This window comes from Acanthochromis polyacanthus, chromosome 19 (genome assembly GCF_021347895.1).
Source record: "Acanthochromis polyacanthus isolate Apoly-LR-REF ecotype Palm Island chromosome 19, KAUST_Apoly_ChrSc, whole genome shotgun sequence".
In the NCBI taxonomy this organism is placed as follows: domain Eukaryota; kingdom Metazoa; phylum Chordata; class Actinopteri; family Pomacentridae; genus Acanthochromis; species Acanthochromis polyacanthus.
In genome coordinates this window covers 15,008,928-15,033,979 of record NC_067131.1, presented here as the reverse complement: position 1 = coordinate 15,033,979, position 25,052 = coordinate 15,008,928, and the positions used below count along the sequence as shown (strand labels likewise).

The 25,052-nt window shown below is 39.2% G+C and overlaps 2 protein-coding genes across 5 annotated transcripts in view; both read right to left on the bottom strand.

Moving 5' to 3' along the window:
* wdr90 (WD repeat domain 90) overlaps positions 1-10,279 on the bottom strand; it is a 28,388-nt gene extending 18,109 nt beyond the window's left edge. For 2 of the 3 annotated variants that reach the window (XM_022190860.2, XM_051939647.1), the window contains exons 1-18: positions 10,007-10,279; positions 9,783-9,874; positions 8,815-8,991; positions 8,354-8,492; positions 8,051-8,221; positions 7,468-7,594; positions 6,965-7,032; positions 6,241-6,353; positions 5,907-6,128; positions 5,672-5,734; positions 4,972-5,040; positions 4,742-4,852; positions 4,464-4,609; positions 4,290-4,347; positions 3,872-3,990; positions 2,278-2,439; positions 2,009-2,139; positions 1,153-1,269 (exon numbers count right to left, since the gene is read on the bottom strand). In XM_022190860.2, the coding sequence (XP_022046552.2) occupies positions 1,153-1,269; positions 2,009-2,139; positions 2,278-2,439; positions 3,872-3,990; positions 4,290-4,347; positions 4,464-4,609; positions 4,742-4,852; positions 4,972-5,040; positions 5,672-5,734; positions 5,907-6,128; positions 6,241-6,353; positions 6,965-7,032; positions 7,468-7,594; positions 8,051-8,221; positions 8,354-8,492; positions 8,815-8,991; positions 9,783-9,874; positions 10,007-10,019 (2,098 nt within the window). In that variant the 5' untranslated portion in view covers positions 10,020-10,279. The remainder of the gene's footprint in view (positions 1-1,152; positions 1,270-2,008; positions 2,140-2,277; positions 2,440-3,871; positions 3,991-4,289; positions 4,348-4,463; positions 4,610-4,741; positions 4,853-4,971; positions 5,041-5,671; positions 5,735-5,906; positions 6,129-6,240; positions 6,354-6,964; positions 7,033-7,467; positions 7,595-8,050; positions 8,222-8,353; positions 8,493-8,814; positions 8,992-9,782; positions 9,875-10,006) is intronic. The other variant, XM_051939646.1, reaches the window with a different exon arrangement.
* Positions 10,280-10,490: 211 nt separating this feature from the next.
* LOC110949012 (glucagon receptor-like) lies at positions 10,491-22,970 on the bottom strand. Of its 2 annotated transcripts, XM_051939648.1 has the most exons (14): positions 22,352-22,970; positions 18,594-18,685; positions 18,306-18,411; positions 17,386-17,496; positions 16,078-16,199; positions 14,562-14,668; positions 14,089-14,245; positions 13,748-13,907; positions 13,337-13,397; positions 13,154-13,223; positions 12,912-13,003; positions 12,590-12,728; positions 11,610-11,651; positions 10,491-11,150 (listed from the first exon to the last, which is right to left on the bottom strand). In XM_051939648.1, the coding sequence occupies exons 2-14, from the start codon at positions 18,651-18,653 to the stop codon at positions 11,085-11,087; spliced, it is 1,293 nt and encodes a 430-aa protein (XP_051795608.1). In that variant the 5' UTR covers positions 18,654-18,685; positions 22,352-22,970; the 3' UTR covers positions 10,491-11,084. The 2 variants fall into 2 exon arrangements, with proteins under 2 accessions (XP_051795608.1, XP_022046518.2); XM_022190826.2 differs by lacking the exon at positions 18,306-18,411 and having other exon boundaries at positions 22,352-22,968.
* Positions 22,971-25,052: the final 2,082 nt, after the last annotated feature.

Sequence of the window (25,052 nt, the reverse complement as noted above, 5' to 3'; positions counted from 1 at the left end):
AGTCAAGAAATCAGGTTTCATCTGTGTGAAGATGTGATAGAGTGCACTTATACAGGACGTGTCATTTTCATTAGAATGAAAAGCAGTAGACAGTTGTAATAACATGCAAAACACATAAAGTGCACACAGTGTATGTCAGGTCTGCTTGAATTTCATTATTTGTACTATTTTAAACAAAAGCCCAGTTAGTACTACTGAAAATGAGCCAAAGTTAAGAGAAATAAGAGTCGCAGCTGTTATATTTTTTCATGGACGACCAAAAGTAGTGACTGAATCCGATATTGTACTATTAAGTCATTCTCAAACAATAAAAGTTCAAATTAAAATACAGAGTATGTATATAACATTGCAAGTTAAAAGATGTATAACATTGTTGCGCTCTATCGAGGTAAAAGACAATTGAAATAAGGGTCCAACTGCAGACCTCCTCATCCTGTGAACCAGTGGGGTTTGAGCAGGATCAGTAATATCCCAAGGCAGGCTATGTAAACCTTTGCCTACTTCACTTTACAATCAATGGAAATATGCTTTGGAACAAATTCGAGGGAAAAAATAATCAGTTGTTGTTTACTTTTATTAGATCTGCAAGGTCAAATGTAAAAGCTTGGTCCAGCTTTCATAAAGGAAGGCCAAATTCTCAAAAGGCTACACATGAAAGTAACGCTAGTGTAATAGAAGTTACTTTAATATTAGATTAACACTTCTAAGCTACACTGCAAATTGTACTTTTTTTTTTCCAGTTGACAGGTTTTACAATGATGGAGTGGCAATCATCATTGTAAAGGAAGGAGTGATAGAGCCTTATATTTATCCCCTGTGGTTTGTACTGATTGAAAAGTCACTCATAGATTCTATATAGGCATTAACTGGTAATTATATCAGTAATCATTTTAATAACTGATATTTATGTAATTTAATATTACATATATTTTATAAGCACACCGGTGTCTGGTGAGAAAAACTGCCTGAAGAAAGAGGTCAGAGACAGCAAGTGTAAAATTCCTAACTCCCAGATTCTTGGCCAAAATTTAGTTAATTGGGATTGTTGGCCAGGAAGGATGCAACCTGACCAAGAAGAATATGACACTGTCTTTTAAAGAGGGACCGTTCACATTTGCTGCATGTAAATGTCATGCCATGCTCTGAGCCTACCAGCCTCCAGGAAGACGGCAGAAAAATCATGGGGCCAGAGTCGTAGGAAGCCGTCTTCAGAGCCTGTGGCACAGAATGAGGAGGAGACACTGATGCTGTTGATGGCAATGCCTGGACCTGGGATGCAACACAAACATATCTGTTGTGAGGACATAAATCAGTTTACACAGTCACATTATGGGGACTCAACTCGTTTTTTAGGGACAAAAATGAAGGCTCCATAATATAAATCCTTAAATTGTAGATTGAAGACTTCACGTTAGTTGGGTCAAGGTTAGGTAAGTAGAAACAACTGGTGATTTTCATTTTGCCAACTTATGCTTACTCATTTACTCTCTTTTCATGACTTCAAAATCATTCCGTGTGCCATCATGGATTACTTAAACACATCTCAGGGAAAAGACGATCAAGAAAAGAGGAGGCGTCAGAATGAACTTAAAGTAAGAAGGTATGGGTGTACCCTATGAGGAAGGGCCTACATGGCCTTTCTAAGTTTCTGTTGGATTTGACAGGTGACAACTATGCAGCACGTCCCAAGTACCTGCCGTTGCTTAAGACTGACACTACAGAACATTTGGCAGTACTGGATCTTGTATCCTAACCTCTCTCTCTCTCACATCTTTGCTGGGAGCACACAATGAAGCGACACGAGTAAAGGAAGCAAGGAGACATGCTAGCAGAATGAAAAGCACCCTACGGTTGGTGTACACGTCCAGGAAATGAGTATTATTCAAAGTAATGTCCTCGGAAATGAAACACTTTGATGTTCTCACAAGGTCTTCACAAAGTTTTTTCCTCTGCCCAACCCCTACTCTAAAACACCTGACTTCCTCTATCGCGCTTATTTCAGACCCACCTGTGTTAAAACTCCACTTCTCCCTGCGGTCTGCATGCTGCTGCTGCGCAGGCAATAGTCTCCTCACATTTCTAATGGCAACCCTGCTGTAGTCAATCTCAAAGATGTGGCCACTCCGACTGCTGACAAATCTATTGAAAGACAGTCACAGAGGAAGAAAAAATATATTATACATTACAATAGCATTTGTGGTGGATTCTAATTTGATTCATGCTTGCTCCAGGGCTAAATGAACCCAGACAGTTTCAGTAATTGACTTGTACACTCACAGTGTTCGATCATCAAGATGCTGGTCAGAAGAGCTTCCCTCCTCAAAGGCCACATCGGTAAAGTCCATTGAGTGGTATTCACCCAGGCTGACTGGACAGGAGCGCAGCATCCCATTTCGCACTCGCCACAGACGAATATTGTCCCGACCGCATGACACCAACCTGAAACCAGCACACTCACTGATCAACCCTGAACCTTCTGATCTGTTCCCTGTTTTTCATCAATGCCTTCTATACCTACAAATGAGAGTCCAAAAATCCGGTCAGAACAATATGCAGGCTTGACATTTAGATCTGGATTTCTCTTTGCAAGGAGGAAATCTCAAACCTGATGTTCTTCAAAGTGTCTATTAACAGCACCATGGGGAGCGTGGCTTTCGTACAATTCCCTGAATTCAGATGGACCTGATCTAGCCTGAGGGCGCAGTGCTGTGGGAGTCTTCCAGCGGACTGCCACCGGTACTATCCATGAATCAAATTATGCTAATTTGGCATTCAAACATAGACATGACATTCTTCGCTCTACATGTTGTAGAATAAGTGACTTGGCTCTTTAGCATATCACTGTAAGTTGTTTAAACTTGTCGTCTCATCACAGGAATCTATTCCCTCCTCGTATTTATGTCGTCCAACTAGTTGTTATTAATCATAAGTCTCAAAGCCACATCAAGTCATTGTTATTTATAGAGCACATTTCAAACAACATACAATGAGACAAAGGGATTTCTTGTAGAGTAATTAAGTTACCTAAAAAGTGTAAAAAAAAATGGTTATGACTCTACAATATTATTTATTACTAGTGTGTCAATACAGTCAAAAATCTCCATTTATATGTAAGACGATGTTTATCAGCATGTACCTGATATCTCAGTGTCCCTGAAGATTCCAGAAACTGACAGGCCCACAGGACCCAATGACTATAATTATGACTGCAAGAACAATAGGTCATCTATTCTCCTGAGTTGGCTGTGAAATTCTATTATCATCACTCCATTTATTTAGGTTTGTTGAGGAAGGGCTGTTACACCTACACCGTGATTAAATAAGCTCTTAGATTTGTATACATTTGCATTGGAAAATTTGTATATATAGTAATTCATATAATAAAATTACGACTGTGCAATTAGTTAATTTGACACAAAGCGATTACAAATACAAAAGTACACAGACATACAGAGGGTGAATATTTAATGAGCAGACTAATGCAGTAACTTAAGTTTATTTTATTCAAGCAGATTGAAAATTTCGGCTGTTGTTTATGCTGCTCATTGATCACTGCACAATGCATGCTGTAGTTTGACTGACATAAGCTCAGTCGCATGTGATAGGCACTCTTTCCACATTTTGAAGCATGTCTGACTTCGAGTTTCATTTGTTGCGTCATCCTCCTTGTGTGACAGTACCACTTCTCATACTGTGTCGTGGAAAATTTCACAATGAAGCTTAACATTAACGAGCCATTTTCTACAACCGTTCCGCCTTAGGATAAATGCACCAATATGTTTTCAAATAAGCAAACATGTACTGCTGGTGAAAAATGGTGCTGGTTAAAAAAAATGAATCAAAACATGCAGTTATGCAGTTGTCAGGGTACCTTGTGTCATCGAAAAAGGTGACCTTCATGGTGTGAATGTCCACATCTGTGTGTGCTTTGGCTAAGATGGTCACTTCTCCACCTTTACCAACATTCAGAGTGTTCCACACCACCACCATCTAGAAAAGGGTGGAATAAAAATGAGAGTCAGCAGGCAGCTTTGTAGAGCACAGACTCTAATAAAGGAAACATGTTACAGCATAGCGCACCATTCAATATTATGCTGATTCTCCCGCCTCGGTAATGACATGAAAGTGTTGCTTAGCATGTTTTCCATCTTGATCTAATGACACTCCACTGCTCTGTGTACATACTGTATTTAGACTGCAGCTAGTGATGATTACATTGATAAACAAATAATGAAACAAACTCTTGTATTTCCATGGACTGTAGGGAAATTTGTGTCAGTGGAGCTTACTGTTTTGTTGTGGTTATCTTTCCCAACTCCACAGAGAATGCCACCGCCACGTGAGAAGCTTCAGAACGGAAAAGGATTAACGGAGAAGTCAAAATTGGCCTAAACGAGCAGAGTTGAATTGTGCAAAACAACTCTGTGTGCATGAGTGAATGCGCAGAGTCTGCAGCTGTTTACCTAAGACAGGACAATGAATGAGCGTGAACCCTGAACATGGCCAAGCAGTTCCCTTTGTGGTAGTTCCATACTCGAACTACACTATTGTTGCCGGTTTGTGCTGAAGCCAGGAGAGTTGTGTTGCCGTTAAAAGCCAGCGCAGACACCTACAGAAAAAGCACAGGATAGAAGCTGACTCAAATTCCCTCTATCTTCTGAAGGTGATTGCACTTAAAGACCAGGAATTAAGTGAATCACCAGTTATTTAGGATGAGAGCAAGGCATCGCAGCTCATTTACCTTATCGGTGTGGCCGATGAAGAACCTCTGCTGATTAGAGGATGTCTTCATGGAGACGATAATTGCATGACAAGGATACACCACTGCATCACCAGATTTGGTCCACAGCACCTACAATGAGAAAAAAGCACAGTTGTTAACCCTATTTCAGGTTTGGACTAAATGTGTACTATTTGTGACCTTCAACATGACACTACAGAATACGTGCAGTTATGCTAATAAGGACGTACGCATTTAGTAGTGGCTCCTCCAAAGCCGATGATTCGACTGAGCCTGAGAATGGGGTCCGGCAGCAGCTTCTAATGAGGAAAGCAATTCAAAACATTGAAATTTAATGACTGGGTAGAATATAATCTCCTCAAAACTATGTTGAAAGCCCACCAAAAAATGTTACCAGACAACTTAGTAAATAGATTCAAAAAGAGAGAAAGTAGGTACAAATTAAGAGGAGCTGACGTTTTTACAAGATCAAAGTTTAGAACAAAGCCAAAGGAAAGATGCATCTCAATCCAAAGAGTCAGTCTGTGGAACAATCGAGATGACAAAATTAAAACTTTCAAGTCCATTTTTATTTTCAAGAAAAGTCTAAAAGCTTCTTTACTAAAAAAACATGACACTGCTGTGTAGCAGAAAATTTGCTTTATGTTTTGCTGAATCTCTTGAAAGATGGCCGTGTTCAACAGCGTGACTTGACAATGACTGGTCAATGATTTTATGTTGATAGGGGGCAGATTTTATAAGTTTTTAACTTCCTTCTGCCACCCTTTCATTCAAACATTTTTTGTTGCACATGTATTTATTTTTGGTGAATGAAATAAACGATAAAAAACAAGCAGATGACGGAAAAGTGAAGGTTTTGTAATGAAATTTCAAACGAACTCTGTCCTGGCGGCCGTTTTCATTTCACTCTCCAGTGTCCTCATCTCTTACCTGCTGTTTGGTTTTGTGGGATGACAGCAGGGAGACAGGACGGGGGGCTGGAGTGCACGCAAACTGGAGCATAAAAAGATCAACTGTTACTCTCATGCTGTTAGACAACTGTACAAAAGTCATAGTGTAATCAATGATTAAAATATGTACAAAAAGAGAAAGCAATGCCGTTTTTTCATGCTTGTATGTTTGCTGGAATGTACAGTCTAGTCAATATGAAAACTCAAAGCATCACCTCTTCTTCACTTTCCCCTTCATACTGGCTGAAGAAATCCTCGGGATGCACATACACATGAACTCCGCCATCATCAGGATCGGCGGGTGGCCTGGATGTCAGCTGATGTGAACTGGAGCACGGTGACTCCTGCTGCTGGTCATCACTATGGGAGAGCAGGTCTCTGGGGACTACATCCAACTCAGGTACATTAGCTACCACAGGGGTGTGATTCCTTTTCAGCTGAGAAGACAGGAGGAGAAAACTGGGAAAAAAAATCTGAACAGCAGCCTTCATTAAACTCGATTTAAGGGTGAAAACAGCCTGAAAAGCTGCTGAATGTTTTCGGTCTTACTAGTTTTGGATTGGTGATTTGCTGGATGAGCGACACGCGGTCTTGAACTGCTTTACTGAGGTTGACACAGCGAGACCCCTCCCTCTCAGGGCTTCTTTGGTTGGAGGCAGATCCTGAAGGACAGATATTTAAGTCAGTCAGCAAGATTATCATTAGGGCTACCTTGGAGTGTTTAGGTTGAAAGAAATTGTGTGTTTTTCTGCCAGAACATCCCACATATCTGCACTGTAAATAAAGATGCAACAATAAATTAGTTCCTGTCAACTATTGCATGTTCATTTGATTGGTTTTACAATGATTTTTAAACTTTTGCAATGTAATGATTCCAGCTTCCTAAATTTGAACATTTTCTGATGTCATTGTCCTCTATGACAGTAAATTCTTTAGGCTGTCGACATTTGTCATCTTGGACTTTGGGAAACATCGATCAACATTTTTCACCATTTTCTGACAGATGAAAATAATATATTGGTTGCAGCTCTTGTGATATTTTAAAAGTTCTAATGGGTCTAATGCTTTTCAATGAGTCAGTAACATGCAAACTTTAACATGTGAAATTAGATCAATTCACTTCCTGTGCAGAGCAAAGTTATTACAGTTTCTTGTTACAGCAAGTGGAAAAACAGGATTTTTTTTAGACAAAGTTTTAAGGGAAAATTAAAAAACAGTCTGATCAAAAGAGTACTTCAAGAATACTTTAGTGAGCAGTGTATTTTTTACTTACTAGCCTCTGGCTGTGGACTGGCTTTTTGAATGGAGTCAAATGGTAACTTTGTTCCTCCCGAGGGAAATCTGTTGGGGTAGGAAAAGATGAAGGACACTTTAGCAGTAATATGGTAATATAGTTACTTAAAAATCAATAATATTACAGCTACAAATGTTATTTTACACAAATAGCATCTTGAACAAATAAATATGATTGTTATACCATATAATTATCAGTAGTGACTGTAATATAAGAAAAAAATCCACCCTAAAGGCACACTTATGGAGCTGCATCCCCACTTATTGTCAATCTGCAGTATGTGCCATTACTTTCATTTCTCAGAATGACTTGGAGTTCTTTTTGGAAAACCGGTGCAATGTTGCTTGGTAAGTCAGGTTCAGGCGCAATGCTGATCCTGACCACTTCACATCAAAACCTCCTCACAATGTGTATCCAAGAAACTGTTTGGAGTGGATTTTGCCTTTAATATAATGCCCTGCTCTGTAATGAGGTAACTGTACTTGATGTAATCATAGAGGTCATGCCAGTGGCCTCCCTTGGGCACAGGAAATGACATTTCTCTGGGCATGGGGCCCGTTCCCAGAGAAGAGGCCAGGCCCATTAGCTTGGCTTCACTGAAGGAAATTCCTGTTGGAAGAGAAGAAGAATACAGTGCAATTTAATCAGACATTAGAGGATACGTTGTGTTCAAACATCACCCTGAATGAAACTGCATTCATGTCAACAAAGCTAAATGATTTTAAGAGCTCTGAACATCTTGTCAGTATTTAGTTGCTTTTCATAAAGGCACATGCCTGCTTGTTGAATTGAGTGGCTTGAATAAGGGTTTAAATTCTTGAAAGCTCAGATAATGACAGTATTATTTTCTGTTCTGGAATAGTGAAAAACACATAATTTATCTCTTTAAAAAACACTGGTGCATTTTTTTAATCATCCATCTCAGGAAAAACGAGAAGCAAACAACCTGTGACTAAGCTGCAGAAATGAATTTTACACTGTAACACAGGGCAGCGACACACTAAAAGAATGACAGCTGTATGTAGTTTTAGGGGGAGTTTAAACTTTAAAAGTCTTGATTCTCACCTGGATCTAGCAGCAGGTCAGTGGTAAACATGTTCTTCACGGCCATGTTGGCACAAAGCTTAACGCTCTTCAGGTGACTGTAGCAGCGGTTGAGGTAGACGGAAAGTGTGTACTGCAGATCCAGCATCAGGCAGGTCCAACGCACTGAGGTGGGAGCTGGACCCACCAAGCCTGGATCACATACACATATTGTAAATACTGACAGCAATGTAGCACGGCGTGCAAGACAACTGATGAAAAACAAATGTACATGAGCAAAGGCTCAAGTGTACAAGTATGGTTGCAAGTGTGCATGCATTTTACCATGTTTTGCAGATTTGGAAGTGCTTTCATACACTGAATCCTTTGCAGCCCCGCACAGGAAAGGAAACTGAAGCCACGTAGCTGTCGATTTAAACTCTTTGAACATGTTGGAAAAGGATATCCGGATCACCTGGCCCTCCTATGAATCACAACACAGACAGATAGAGACAGAAAAAGGGAAAGAGGTCTTCCTTTTTTCAAATGTACGGATGGTATTTAACGTGAGAGCACTTGCTCGTGTTCTGGAATTTCAATGAGATTAAAATGTCATTTTGAAATGTTATATTAAAGTTTAGAATACAGAGTCTAGTGCTGGTCTCCAAACGCATTTCAAAATCAATTCCAATCAGACAGCTAGCACAAAAATAAATGGATTCACTAAATGGTAGATTGTTTAGATTCTTTCCACGTTATCACACAAATACAGGTGCAGGTTCACTCCATTAAATCAGGTCTGATACCTCTGCAGCAACATCCAGGTGGACTACAAAGTATTTGCCAGGGGTGGGTCTGAAGAGAAGGTAGAAGAAGTGTCCTGTCAGCCCCAGAGACTGGTTGATGACTTTGGGAACCAGGATGTAGCTGTTGGCAGGAACAGGACCTCTGATTCGATACACTGTACACTTGAGCTTCTTGTCCTGGGGGATTTCAAAGTGAACAAAACGAAAATAAAATTGTCTGAATATTCACAACTAATAAAACTGAACTCCACTCACAATCTATTTTTTTGGGGAAGGTGGGGACATTATTACTCTTAATAAAATACAAACAAACTGGTTGTTATGATTATTACTAAAAACCTGTCTGATTTAACATAATTTACTTCGATTTATGGGCACTTGGATACAGAATTTTATTTTTTAATTTATTCACAAGATACAGCATTTGTTGACATGCTGGCTCTACATCTGCACAGTAAAATGAGGAAGATGGAAATACTGAAACAACAGAAAGATGATGTCGACCAAAGCCAGGCTATCTATCAGCATTGTCTTGCAGTTGCTACCAACGCACAAGGCAAAATGATGAATTTGTTTGAGCCTTTAAATTAGCATAGCAAAGCTCTGTATGACAAGTGCAAAGCCAGATCTTAATGGCATCCAAAGGAAAAAAAGTGATACACAATACAAGAAAGGTTTTAAACAGCCCTTTCAGGTTTTTTAAAAATTGTCATTGCAGATGCACTTCTCTAAAACTCAATCATTCTAGAGATTAATTATTATTAGCAGGCAATCAAGTAGTCCGATTTAAAAAAAAATCAGTCCGATTTTAAAAAATCCTGTAGTTTTGCCCCCCTGCCTGATAACAATTTTGTGGTCTGAACTACACACACTTCATAATAAACTTGGAGCACAGGGGGGAATGAGTGTTTAATAATAGAGAGACTTCTTAACGTTAAATACCACAGGTGTAGTGTGTAGTCAGTTACCGTGTATGAGGACACGTCTCCCTCCTTTGCTGACCTTCTCCAGTCTTCAACTTTGACATGTTTGAAAATGTTCACGTAAGGTTGCTGCCAACCTGCAACAAACAAAAGAGTTTTGGACCAGTCTGCACTTCACGCTAACTCATTTCTAAACAGCAGTCTCTGTCGTTGTATTTGACATGTCCATACTTGGAGATTATAATTCTATACTTTAAAGCTCATTTTACCTTTGGAGGCCATTGATAGATACTGGAAAATCCACCTGTAGATGTTTCAGTCTGGATGTTAGCTACTCTAGCAAGCTGACAGTTAACCAAACAGCCGTAAAAACTCCTCCTTCGTTTGCAGGGAGATTAACGCGATACATATATTTAAGTTTCACATCATTATGAGGTTTGAAAGCTTTTCCAGTTCTCCCGGGTAGCCAGTAAACAATAGTCTACGTAGCTGCACTTATTACAACAGTTATCTCCTTCCCGCTCCAGCCTCCGCCGCTGCCAGCGACAGCATGATGCTTGTGACGTCATGACGCATATGCGACCCCGGTGCTCCTGGGTAATGAAGTTCAGGGAGAAAAAAGCGCACAGGAGTGAAACTGGATTTGAAACAAAAAAGGCTTTTCCTCAAAAAAAATATGCTGTATAAAAGACATTGCATATAATTTTAAAACCTTATTACCTTCTTCTTTTTTGACTGTTTTTTTTTTTTACTAGCCAACTGTTTATTATGTTATTATAGTGTGGTGCTGCATTTATCACACATTTGAAGAGTAAGTTAATATACTTTTATTTTTTTAAATTTAGTTTTTATTATTTACTTAAAGTATTTAATGTCTACAATGATCACAGCTATTCACACAATTGCCAATTTTATATATACACACACACACACACACACACACACACACACACACACACACACACACACACACACACAACAAACCACATTACATTTTCAATGTGATGGAAGACTGCATTCAGTCTGATCTGTATTTACAACATTTGGGAGCAGCTCTATAGGGTCTTTAAGATGAATGAGACAGGACACCTGCATCCCCAAAGACAACTGTCCAGTCTCATCCTGATCACCACATTGCAGGGTGTTTCTGTTTACCACCAAACCAGGGTGCAGCAGAGAAGCATCAAGTTGTGGAAGGGTTTGTTGAACTTGACGTTTGAAAAGCTGTGAACTGTCAGGAGTGGGCGAGCCCTCGGCTGGTGCCCTGGCTGCTGAGACAGAGGATCTGTTGCGCTCTGGCACCGAGGCGATGGAGAAAGTGTCCGCTGGAGGGTCAAGCATAGCTAGTCATGGTCCACAGCATACCCTCTCTGATCTCCAGCTGCGGAGCTTCCTCTTTAGCTCTGTCTGCACCTGCAGCCAGAGTGGAGGTGAGTTATTCACCAGAAAATGTGACACTCATTTAGGAATATATATTCCAGCCTCATGCTTGACAATTGGATGTGAACTGAAAGGTAGAAAAGTGGATGTTTCATGGTGTTGATCGATTAGCCACTGTCAAGAATTACAATCCAGATTGAAAATTAGACCCTAAGATGAAAATGTTTTTATTAACAATCTCTATCCAAATATTCTACTGCATCTTTAGATGACCTGTTCCCAAATGATAACCCTACATGGGTTTGTTAAAAAGATTAATATAATCTAGCCCATCATAATTCTTAGCAATATTTTATCATGATAAGTATATGATTTTCAAATAGTATATAGGTACTTTTATACTAAACAAGGCTCATGCATGTGTCTGGTATATATGGTTAATACGCAGTACCTTCTAAAAATGAGATGAGTTTATGAAATGAAACAACAAACCTCTTTATTGGCATAACAGTAGAGTACAGCCACCAGAAAGCCCTGCAGAGAGAGCAGATTTTATAGTTTCCAACAGGTATATTATACACTGATCAGCCATAGCATTAAAACCACTGATTGGTGAAGCTAATAACATTATTTAATTTCTGATTATCTCGTTACAGTCGCATCAATAAAGAGGTGGGACGTATTGGGCAGCAGGTCAAAAGTCAGTTCTTGAAGTTGATGAGTTGGAAGCAATAAAAAAGAAAAAAAAATGCCCCAGCTGCCTCTGTCCAGCACCAACAGCATCTACAATGGGCACATCGGCATCAAAACTTGGCCATGGAGCAATGGAAAAAGGTGGCCTGGTATGGCAAATCATGCTTTATTTGGACAGTGGGGTGCATGTGCATCATTTGCCAAGGAAGAGACACCAGCAGGATGCATTATGGGAAAGTGGCTCTAGGAAGGTTCTGCTGAGAAACCTTGGATCCCAGAATTTATGTGAATGTTACTTACATACATACCACCTACCTAAACATTGCTGCAGACCCCATACACTCTTTTTCAGCAGCATAATGCTCTCTGCCAAGCTGCAACAATTGTTCAGGAACATCTTGAGGAACATGACAGAGAGCCTAAGGTGTTAGCTTGGCTTCCAAATTCCCCAGATCACAATCTGATAGGATGTTCTGGAAAAACAAGCCAGATCTATGCAATGTACAGAGCTTAAAATAATCTTCTGCTAATTTCCTTGTGCCTCATACCACAGGAGTGGTTCAGAGTTCACGTCAAGATGGGTCAAAATTTATTTTGGCAGCACAAGAGGGACCTACATAATATCAGGCAGATGTTTTTTTTTATTGTTGTGGCTGATCAGTATGTTTGCTGTGCACTAACCCAATAGATAATGTCTTGATAGTAGCATGATTTGAGAGTGGTAAATACAGTATATTCGCAATAGCAATCACATAAGTCCCAAGTATTGCTGAACTCACCTGAAATGAACTGATGAAAAGAGTGAAGAACACTTTAATGTAGCGCAGAATGCCTGTTGTCTGTTCGTCTGTGGCGAAAATGAAAATTACTTCATGAATCCCAAACAGAGGAATGAGGGTAAGAGTGGCCTTGGCGAGCCTGAAAGTACAAATCAGACAGACAATAGCAATTTGTCACATACATGCTTTGTTTCAACAGTCATTTTTTTCATTGATATCCCTTCCAAAAACCTTTTAATGCTTTGCTGGGAAAGCTTTGGCATCATAAGACAGAGGCTCAAGCAAACATAATCGTCACTGAAAACATGATGAGACAACTTGCCGAAGTTTGTAGTCAGGGTATCGACTCTGGTTGTTGGCTCGTAATTTGGAAAATATGACCCTCAGGATCTTCATGAAAATCAAAAAGTTGATCTGTTGATCAGAAAATCAGAACATGAATTGTTGCAAAAGATGTGTAAGTTGTGACATATTTTACTCAAAAGAGTCCAAAATATGAGCCAATGGTGCAATCAAGGTATGTGAATAGACACTGAGTAGATTATTTGTTGAAGTCATCCTTACTATTGAAGCAAAAAGAACTGGGAATCGAATTATCCACCAGTAGTTCATGTTTTCATTGACGGCCCAACACCTGAAAAGAAAAGGCAGATGTTTACTTTTCTCCCATAAATCTGTGGCGCTGAGTTCTTCACACAAATTGGTCTGGCACAAGAGGACACCACAGACACATGTAGACTTACTTACTCTTTATTTTCTTTCAGCATCTTCACCACCACCCAGGGAACTACAAATAGCAGTGGAGTTCCTGAGGTAAAAGAAACAAAGACTGCAAGGTTTAGGGCTGAAAAGCAAGGCTTTGAACTACATGTGGAATCTGTGCCAATGTGCCCATGGCATCCATCTAAAAAAAAAAACTACATTGCTGTTACAGTGCAGAGGCTTGATGGTCAGATGTGCCTCCTGCTGCTGCTACTGTGCAATGTCCTTTTAATGTAAGCTGTGTTATTTCTATGATGTGCTCTTTGGTGCATAACAACTCTTTGGTGCAGACTTTAAAGGATAGAAAAAGGAATCATCGCCCACAGTTGTAGATATTAAGCCCCGGAAGAACTCTGTAGATACACGTTATGTTAGACATAAAGAGATCAAACTCACCCCAGCCAAGACAGATGTACGGAAGGTATTTGTTGTTGTCCATAAACACGGACGCAATGAGCACTGAGTACAAATAAATTGCCTCTCCAAAGAACCAGCAGTGATTGGCCAGGACGCAGTATTGCATCATGGCCTGTGCTATCCTGCAGCCAATAGCAGCCTGGCAGAAATATGACATAAACACAACAAATACTAAATAAAAACTACACAATGTGAACATAAAAAGCATATTATGAAATACTAATTTGCCTCTGAATGTGCTAGCTATGTCGAAACAGCAGTAGCTTTAAGTGACGATCTACGCCAACAGCAAGCCATCATCAGTCAATCTGAAGACCCACCTGATGACTGAGCATCTCACTCACATCCGTCTGTTTCACGATTTCTCTTCCCCAGTGGCGTTCCAACATATTGTCCTTTACCATGACAGCTGCAGCTCGCAGGATGAAGGACAGGAAGAGGTTAGCATGGATGTAGTTTCTGGTGCAATGCAGCCTCCTGGCAGGGGAACAGTGAAATAACAGAAATTGAAAGTTGTATGTCAGGGCTTTGTCTTTGTTTCTGATATTGCTGATTCTCTGATATCGAACAGGTAGAACGTCATTTTGTGCTTGAACATGTTTGTTCTTGTTATATTATGTTATGTGATGATTTGTTTTCATTTGAAAGCATCTCTCCTAGTATCTGGAAAGCAGTGAACAAGGCAAATTCTCAAGCAGACTCTTTGTAGTCCTTACTATTATCCTCGTCGTAAGGTACAATTTACACAATACAACAAAATACAAAAGACAGGGTATTGTTCTAAACAGCTTACCTGCAGCTCAGAAGAATGATAAGAGCCATTATTAGGGTGGACAGGGACAAAGAATAGCCAACAGTGTACAACATCCTGAAGGTCACCATCAACTGTTTGAACCACAACTGTAAAGACAAATCCACACTGGTCACTTCACTGTTCTCATAACATTACTTAGATTATACAGATAGTGAACACAGAACTAACACTGAATCATCACATAATGGTGTGCTTTATTTGCAGATAATTGCTTATCAGATGACTGTCACTCACTGCATCAGCATATTGTAATTCACATAGTGTTGTTGGATGTGCATCCATCGTTAAAATATACTGCAGTCACTGCTAATGTATTTAATGGTATTATGATAAATTAATATTTTTCATAGAACATTAAGGAGCCTTGCGTTTCATGTCTGAATAAAAGACACCTCGGGTATCTAGAAATGTTTAAGGGAGTAGATGTGACATGACAACTTTAAACAAAATGCCTTTAGAGGACCCACAGTGTGCCCCTTTAAAATGCATTTCTGAAAGTCTCACTTGTTCTCTGAATATGTCTTTTCAAATTTTCACCTCAGAATAATGTAAATAAGGTTCATTTCACCATCACTGCATAACTTCTGGTTTTAACTCTGTTCTGAATGGGGTGTTTCAGTGTCTCTAGCTTGAAATGCAGCTGAGCTGCTTTAACCTCCTTCAGGAAGAAGACTCTCTCTGCATCTGAGACTGATAGTGTGAAGAAAACAGCTGACCACACAGATGCTGACTCAGACATGAATTAGCATGTGACACCAGGACATGTTTTCGATTCCAGCTGTTTCTTTGAGCGCCGATTTCACCTGGGAATGCCGTTAAATGTAGAGCACAGCTGTTGTTTTCAACTCGTGTTTGTTGAGTTTGTCAAATGATGTCACAGTTTTAAAAATCAGCTTTTTGTGGTGCAGAGCAGCATCTGAAACAACTGCAGATGAACACGCAGGGCTGCTATTTCACACTTGTTTAAAGAAAAACAGGGAAACATGTAAATGAGAACAATTTTGCATGTGAGCACAGAGATCAGGAGAGAAAAAAACACATGTAAACAGCTTCTGAGTTTAGGCTGCAGTGAAACACATAATACATCAACCAACCCAGTCGCTGTTTATTGACTATAAAGTTCCAGCCTCTCTGAATGTCCTTCAGTTTTACTATTTCCATAAAGCTCTGACTTGTGAGTATATGAGCAAAGCTGATGGTAACATTAGCCACAAAAGCTGCACAACATGCTAACACTCAGGATTTTCCTAATGGGGAGATATTTTTATCTACAACACAATGAATTCACTGGATTTTAGTTTGTCAGATGCCAGGACTGCATGAAGACTCTTGTGTTCACTTTTGCAACCAACAGCCAAACATTTGATGTGCATTTCTCATGGCTAAGATATATTAGAGTTTCAAAGAGGCAGCTCTAGAAAGTAATTAAACCTTGGGGAGTTCAGCAGAGTTAATAAATAAACCCTTTAACCTGGATACACTCTTGTTGCCATACCTCTTGGGATGCAACTTCTTTTTCCTCCTCACACTGGGTCATATCTCTCCACACTTGCCCGCTCTGCTCTCTTTCCCAGAGTCCATCAGATCCACATCGCCTACGTACAACTCCCTGAGAAACTGGATGGGAAACAGTCAGTCCTTCAATCATTACCTGTCTACTTCCTATTCAAAACACGTACTGGGCAGAGAGACTGTATAAGTAACACAGAAAAGTTAGCATTTTATCACAGAGAAAGGAAACACAAGCAGATATGCATACTCAGCCACATGAAACATACATGCACAGAGGCAAACAACTTGTCTTGACTAAATATAAAGATAAATAGTTCCGCATTTGGGGAAATACCTTCATGTGCTTACAGATCATTGAATGCAAAGTTCAATGCAAATCTCAAGTCTTTTCAATAAACAAAAAGATGCAGCCAGTTGACTATAAATGTGCAAAAAAGCGCAACAGCTAAGTAATATGTCATTTTAGCACCTTGCCTTCACTTTCCAAGCAAGCACAGAATAATTAATGTGTTTTTGAAGATCTGGTAGGTTCATTTTAAGTTTTTCCTTTAAGATAGAATCTGGATAACATCTGCAGTCTTTGTGCTATGTTATAGCCATAAACTGTATATATAGTGGATGTAGCATCTGGCTCCAGAATTGAAGCCAACCCGGAAGTGTCAAAAACTTGCAATATCACGCCGTCCGCTCGGGTTGGCTCCAAAAAGCTTTTTCTCCATAGACCCCAATTCATTTTTGGAAAAAATAAAATTTGATAGACTGATGTTCGACAGCTCAGGATTTTTTCCCCATTAGTTTTCATGGTCAAAATGAGAGATCAGGTGGCCGATCTTAAAATAAATCAATACTGAATTTTAAATAAATCGTTAAAGTTGGCGGAGCCAGGGGGAGTGGCTATACTTGATAGACAGCAACAGAAGCCTCTGCGGTAAAATGTGGGCGGGATAAGAGAGTCCTCAGCCAATCCTGCCCCTAGTTGCTCTCCGGTCCAGTCTGTTTGATGACGCTTTTTATGTCACTGGCTCCAAAAAATCCAAAACGGCGACCAGGAAGTAGCAAAATCCGGGCTTCATTTTCTCAGCTTTGAAACCAACGGGTGACGTCACGGTTAGTTTACGCCTGGTTATAGCCCTATATGTTTGCTCTCATTAAAATGTAAAATTAGGGAAACTTAAATAGCCACAGAAAGGTTCCACTTAACAGTATTAAGGGAAATATAAATGACGAACTGAGAGTAGACGTATGCCACTTACAGTTATGTTAGATGTCAGTTTGTTGTTGTTGTTATTACCTTTGTCATACCAGGGCAGGTATAAAGGACATGAGATGTTGACCATACTTCCAGCAGGAGTATCAGGCCAGCAGGCGTATCTGTCAAAAGTCCTGTTACAGAACAAGCCTGCTAGAAGGACAGACAAAAATACACTAAAAAGATATCTGTTGCACAGAAAAAAAGATATAGATGATTGTTCTGTGTGCAATTTTAAATGACTTCCTGTAAAAATTTTAGGTTTCTGGCAAGGTCATATTTTCACACGCATATTACATTTGTGGCAGACTTGTGGCTCTACCTGTCTTTGTGAAAAACCGTGAGACCGGGCTGGAAAAACATATGACAAACAGTCTGATTCATTTGCTATTCTGACTTGTATTTTTTACAGTGTCACAGTGTCGCAGGACAATTTATAATCACCATTTAACTTCCCATGTATGCCTTCATCCTGCAGAAAACCTGAAACATTTTTTCCACACAGATAGACAGAAGTTTGCCACAGGTTTTACTTTGATATGGAAAAAATAAATCTGCTATTTATTTGGGGCAGCATTAGCAAAAGTTTGGAAATTAAAACAATTCTTGCCAGAAATGCTACCAACGGCCAACTTAAACTTTGCGACTAATTGCAAACCTGCTCCCAGAAGGTTACCTGAAATTTAGCAGTCTTGGTAAACTGTGGTGGCAAAGCACTGGAAAATATGTGCACCGGTAGTGTTACACTGGTCATTGTTACCAGAATGTTGCTGGGGCTTTGCTGCCTGCCGAGAGCACTGGAAAATTTGAAACACGTCCTGGAAACCTCAGTTAGTTGCTGCAAATCAACCTCAAGCATGTTGCAAATCTGCCACAAACATTTTGCTTTGGTAACATTTTTTTTCAAGTTCCTTTGCCAGAGTCCACTTAATTCTATTCAAACGAGCAAAGTTTCTCCATACCTTCAGGCAGCGGCTCATTTTCTATCATTTTGACACAGTTATCTTTATACTGGACCCATTTCCGATAAGTCTCCTCTAAGACTTTCCCAGTAGTGATCATCTCAAACTGTAAAGACAAATTATACATATATATATATATATATATATATATATATATATATGTGTGTGTGTGTGTGTGTGTGTGTGTGTGTGTGTATTTAAAAAATACTTCAGATTTATGTTTCTTCACTTTTTTTAAAGAACTGCAGTAAAATTGAGCCTTGCATACTACTTTTTACTCAAACTAACCTGAGGAAATTCGAGAAACAGCAGGCAGATCACAGCTATTATGTCGTGTGTCCGTTCCATCACTGCAGACTTGGTGTTCCTTATGGAAAAGACTGTGAGGGAAAAGTAGTTCAGAACATTTGTGACTGCTGAAACATAAGGTGATACAGTCTGAGTTCAATAAGTGTTAACTTCACATGTCAAATCCATCTTAGCATTCATCTGCTGATCTGCATTGTGCATAAAGAACCGGATTTCGCCAGAATTTCAAAACAGATATGGTTCTCTAACAGCGTGAAGCTTTTTGCTGTGTGATTAAGGCTGACATAAATCCCATCTCCCTCCCTGTAATCACACACTGCTTTCAGTTCTGAACCATATGCACTATGTATGGATTTTTAAAGCAATGTAGCCTGGTTTTATTTAATACAGAAAGAATCAAAGGGCTGTTTTTGTTTTGGTGAAAGGCGAAAACATGAATTACATGTTCTGATCGGCTGCCATTTTGGATCACCATCACTCATTAAACTGTAAAACCTGATCTCTTTTTTTCAAATTTTGAGGTGTTTTCATATCATTAATATCACCTGGACATCTTCTGAGTTGATATGTGCAATATGTTCAACTCTTGCTCATTCACACATCCAGGTAAGTGACATTAGCAGTCATTTGTGGTTCTGTTTCTGATCACCTGCATAGCATAGGATGTGATTACTTGTTAGTTTAAAAGATTTACTGTAGCTCTTTAATCACTTTTTTCCATGTGCAATGTTAACAAACCTAAACATGCTAATTCATTCCCTTGCTTCTGCGAATTTGTTGAGTCAAATAACACACACCCCCACTTCCAAACAACAAACGGGCTTGATGTACGATTCTTTTGAGCTTTCATGTAAAGACATCCACCTGGTTTTGTTTATACCACTGAATAAAGCTCAGTTTAACATAAATTTATCTGATGCATACCATCTTATCGTTATTCAAAATGTGCATAATTTCACCACTTTTCCAGGGGAAAAATACTTCTAACAGCTAATAAAAGTGCATTTAAAAGGCATAATCCCTAACATTGACTTCATAGAAAGCCTTGCATGGTTTTGCCACTGTAAAATTTGACTTTGAAATGAGTTTTCTGAGATCCGTACCTGCATAGAAAGGAAAGAAAGAAACACTGACATCATTTTTAATTGCAAATTGATGACAAAACATCAAGAAAAAAGTAATTGACTGCAATATGTGCTTTTATTTTTGTTTACATGGGAAAAGTGTGTTGGAGTTGGAGTTGAAGTAAAGTACTGTATTGAAGGAATCTCATTTATGTTTCATTTTTGGTGAAGGCAGTTTATTTTTGTGGATTCTAATAATTTGAAATTATCCTTTGTCCTGTTAAACAGGTATTGTAATTTTAGCCAAAGAGTGGAAACTCAAGCCTACTACAATATACATAGTCTTTACAAGTGTATGTAAAGTTTTGTTCACCACTGTAAGTATATTTACACAAGTACTTTACCCTAATGCAGCTTTGAGGTTCTTGTACTTTACTTGACAGATCTGTTTGGTAATTTTTGCTTCAGACTATGATAGAATTTCTGAGGATTATGACAATGCTTAATTGTGCTGATTGTTTATGAAAACCAGACAAAATGGTATCCGCATAGTAATGTGGAATAAGACACAGTGGTGCTGTGCAGCTCCCCACATGTTAACCCGCGGCCTTGCTGCCGTGGTTCCACATTCATTAACAAAGTGGACTCAGGGGGCTTCATGTCCTCATCATCTGTGGGGGTCAAACCTCAGGCTGAGTGCAGCCTGTTGGTGGCATCTGACAGTCACTGCCTGCAGCTTGAGGAATAGCAGAGACTTAGTTTGTTGTTGCTTGGTGTGATGACAGGAAGCAAAATGCTGCTTACTGATTTCTGAGTGGCAATTAACACAACATTTTTATTTTAGATAGTCGTCTGACTGGGCCTGGGATCTTTCTGCATGGAGTTTGCATGTTCTCCCTGTGCATGTGTGGGTTTTCTCCGGGCACTCCGGCTTCCTCCCACAGTCCAAAAATATGCTGAGGTTAATTGATTATTCTAAATTGTCCGTAGGTGTGAATGTGAGTGTGATTGTTTGTCTGTATATGTAGCCCTGCGACAGACTGGCGACCTGTCCAGGGTGTCCCCTGCCTTCACCCAAGTCAGCTGGGATAGGCTCCAGCCCCCCCGTGACCCTAGTGAGGATAAAGTGATGTATAGAGGATGGATGGATGGATGGATAGTCGTGTGATTAACAAAACCTTCTCTCATGGACAATTTCAGGATTTTACACAACTTCCACGCTTTCTTGCTATTTCACTCCTAAAATATAACCTATGGTTTCTCCATACACTGTAAAAAAACTGTCATTTTACAGAATTTTTCCTTTTAATTTTAGAAAATTTTTCAATATTTTTTAAAATGCAGGATAATGTTAATGAAACTACAAAAACTGACTACACATGTACATGTCAAATGTAAAAACGAGATGTTTTCATAAAAAAGGTGAAAAAAATGTGTTTTCATCATTCTTTGTTTTGTTAAAAAATAATAGTTAATTTAATTTTTACACATATAAATATCTTTCAGGAAACATTAAAAAGCTTCCATGTAAAATTAGAATAAAATCGAATGGAATCACTTTATTCATCCCCGAAGGGAAATTCAATAAATAATATAATATAATATAATATAATATAATATAATATAATATAATATAGCTAGAAAATGTTTTCATTTATGTAAAGTCGTATTTTTATGAGATGTTATTTTACAGTAGTTTTTAAAGTTTTTTTTAAAATTCAATCTTACCTTAGTTTTTATGAAAGTCATCTTTCTTCTCAGTTTTCAAGCAGCAAGGGTTAAAATTGTTAGTGTAAACTGATTTTTTGTCATTCAATCAGGACTCGCTGAACTGTCTGACTTTATTAAACTTACAGGACTATGAATTTATCTGATTTGATCTGAGTGCTTATATTTCAGCAGCTTGGGTACCCAAAAAGACCCAACTTGTATAAACATATATTTACAATATTAAATTTGAATTTAACATTTTGAACTATTTAATGAAAAGGAAATATTTGGAAAATATGACAAAATTCAGAAACTGCAATTTCTTTTTTAAAAGAAGTTACTAAGTTTGCTCTTTATTTACATTAGACATGTAAATCCACAGTCCATGTAATTTTATTAATATATTTTGTGTAAACGAAATGCAACAAAATTCAACAAAAAAAACTATGCTTTTCTAGGACAAAAATCCGTGTGGGCTTACTGAAACAGCAGGGTTCAGCTCTTGTAGGTGCTTTGGGACATCATAAATCACAATAGAAGGCAAAACAACACTGAGCACAGCAAGAAGATCCCAGCAGATCACTGAAACCATGTGAGCAGCAAATGAATGACTACTAGAAACACCCTTAAGCATCCCTTACATTCTGACAAAACAAACTATGGTTACATTTTCCAACAAAGAATTAAAGATATTGTCAGATGTTGTCATGTTGCTTAAATTGTCTTCAGATCAAACCACAAAATCACAACAAAAGCAGATATTTTTACTATGGGCCATCATAAAGAAAGCATAATATGGCTATTTAAGTTGATTTTTTTTCACCTCACAAACAGAATGCTGGTGTTGTAACATGTTCCTTAAAAATGCGTTATGGAAAAAAAACTCCTTTCCTATTTTAAAACACCTGTATAGAACAGCTCCAGCAGAAACTGCTAAAGAATACAAAACATTTAGTCACTTACTGTCAAACGATCCTTTAGAAAAGCTGCTGTCAGAGATGCAGATGTCCAGTCTGGAGCGTTTCTGTGTGTATGTGAGAGAGAGAAGCTGCACCTGAACCTCATCACAACCTGCCTCTCAACGCACCGATTCCTCCACTGGTCTTCATGATCAGCTACCAGGCTGATTGTATAATAGTCCCCCAAAACTACCTGTAACTGATGCGTTTTCTGTCTTCCACTGGCATCAAATGCGCGTCTGATAATGTGCCAGAGCAGCTTCACCAAATCGCTCGCACGTGTTTCTTTTCTGCATTAAAAAAAAAAGTCCTCGATCTGTTTTGACGAGCAAAATAACGTTTCTGAATTACATTTGACCGGTTGTGTATTCATAACTCAATGAAGCAGCCTTTTCCGTTGTGTTTTTGCGCTATTTACATAATCGAGGAAACTTGAGAAGATGCGTTTTCAGAAATCCAAAATGTCTGGGTCAACATCTAATAGACTACGAGTAATACTATTATTAATTGTAGGGCTACTAATTGGCTCAGCATGGCTAAACTTTGCGTACATGTTGATACAAGTCGATTCTTTTTGGATGTCGTGTCCCCTCGACACAACATGTTAAATATGTCTTCCTTTTACGATCGGTTTATGTCCTGTTTATGCTAAATGTATGTCTGTTTGCTAGGAAAATTCACGGGCAAGACACCCCCTCCCAATTCTCCACTAATTACATTCCAATTAGGCATGGTCGGCTCCATTAAGCAACACTGATGATTTTGGCTCCATCTTGTGGTGGAATCACAAAAAAAGACACAACTGAATCCTTTCCCGAATATTTAGGCAGAGCTCAGCATATTTGTGCTCCTCATCATTCACCTCTGTCATCAGTGATGTGTCCTGGGGTCATTGGGTTATTCTAGTCGTTCAATACCACGCACTGTCACCCAGGCGACCCAGATCAAGACCCAGGCTGTGTCCGTTCGGCACCACCAGGATGTGCACAGTGTATAAATCTCAGTCTGTGTGTAATTCTATGCATATGCACAAGCCTGATATCTGCTCCTACAGCTATGTACCTCCAATCATCTCTTGTTTTTGTTGTCTGTGACTTAAAGACTGTTCCACCAATCCCCAGGTCTGTCAGTGCAGAAAGCACTAGATAAGAAGGTAATTTGATGACGACTTTATGTGTGTTTTTGTCCTTGCACACCTTTAGACTAGAGAACCCATTTAGGGGTGGATTCAGTGCACAGTTGTGTGTATGCATGTGTGCTGTTTAATTTGCTTGGTTGATTCAAACTCACACCCGTCTACAGTCTGTCTAACCAATGTAGTCACGGTAACAAAGGTAACATGTTAACCCTTACTGAGTGCAGAGCAGAGTGCTAAGCTAAACATACAGCAGTCAGCCATAACATTAAAACCACTGGCAGGTGAAGTGAATTACAATGATTATCTCTACTCTCAAGAAGCAAATGAACAGATATTTTGGCAGAAAATGCAAGTTACCACCTGCTGCTCCACAGTCGGGTGTCACCGTGGGCTGAAAGGCTGCCATGCAAGGAAGAAGCCCTTCTTCTAAAATCAGCACCTGACGTTAAGATGTTAAAAGTAGGAAAAAATGGCGAGCATAAGCTAGATGACTGAGTCAGAGCATCTTCAAAACACCAGATCTTGCAGTGGTTTGTTAATACCAAAGTGGTGGAGGGAAGAACAATTGGTGAACCAGTGAAAGAGTCATGAGCACCCATTGATGACTGTGGGGAGTGAAGGTTGGCCCATACGGTCTGATCCCACAGAAGATCTTCTGTATGACAAACTGCTGAAAACGTCAATGCTGCTTTGATAGAAAAGGCTCAATACACACAATGCATCACACATTTTACTGCATATGGGTCAGACCTTTGTTCACCACCTACATTGGTAAACGGTTCACGCTGATATGGTGCTTTACCAATATGTTTCTCATTCACCCATTCACAAACACAAACACCTACGGTGGAACAGCCGCCATGCAAGTCGTCCACCACTGGGGGTAACTTGGAGTTCATGGTTAGAGGACACTCTGACACGCTGGGGGCTAATGATTAAACCACCAACCTTTCTAGTGGACAACTCGATCTTTCACATCACAGTGCCGCAATGCAATTTAAGGAGGCCTATTCTGAACATTCATGTTTTCATATACATTACCAGTCAAAAGTTTGGACAGACCTTCTCATTCAACGCTTTTTATTTATTTATATTATTTTTTACATTGTAGATTAATATCGAAGATTAACACTTTTTTGTTTACATCATTCCACATGTATTCTATAATGTTGACGTCTTCAGTATTAAATCTACAATGTACAAAATATTTAAATAAAAAACCATTGATTGAGAAGGTGTGTTCAAACTTTTGACTGGTTGTATATGTCACGTGGATTGCCAAGTGTGTTGTTTACCTGAGGGCAGAGATCATAGCAAGATGCACTGTGGACAGAAGGCAAGCTGGGCATTGTTCTGCTGGGAAACCTTGGGTCCTGCAGGATGTTACTTTGACATGAAACACCAACCTAAACATTGTTGTATACAATGTACAACCCTTCACAGCAGCGGCATTCCCTGATGGAAGTGGTCACTATTAGCAGCACAATGCTCCGCGCCACATGGCAAAAATTGTTCAGGAATGGTTTGAGGAACACGGCAAAGCGTTCACTTGCCCTACAGGTTAACC

Coding starts and splice junctions, on each gene's coding strand:
- LOC110949012 (XM_051939648.1), bottom strand. CDS start 18,653: ATGGAACGGACACACGACATAATAGCTGTGATCTGCCTGCTGTTTCTC. Junction 14,246..14,561: donor ATCATTCTTCTGAGCTGCAG/GTAAGCTGTTTA, acceptor TTCCCCTGCCAG/GAGGCTGCATTGCACCAGAA. Junction 13,398..13,747: donor GTACATCTGTCTTGGCTGGG/GTGAGTTTGATC, acceptor CTTTTACCTCAG/GAACTCCACTGCTATTTGTA.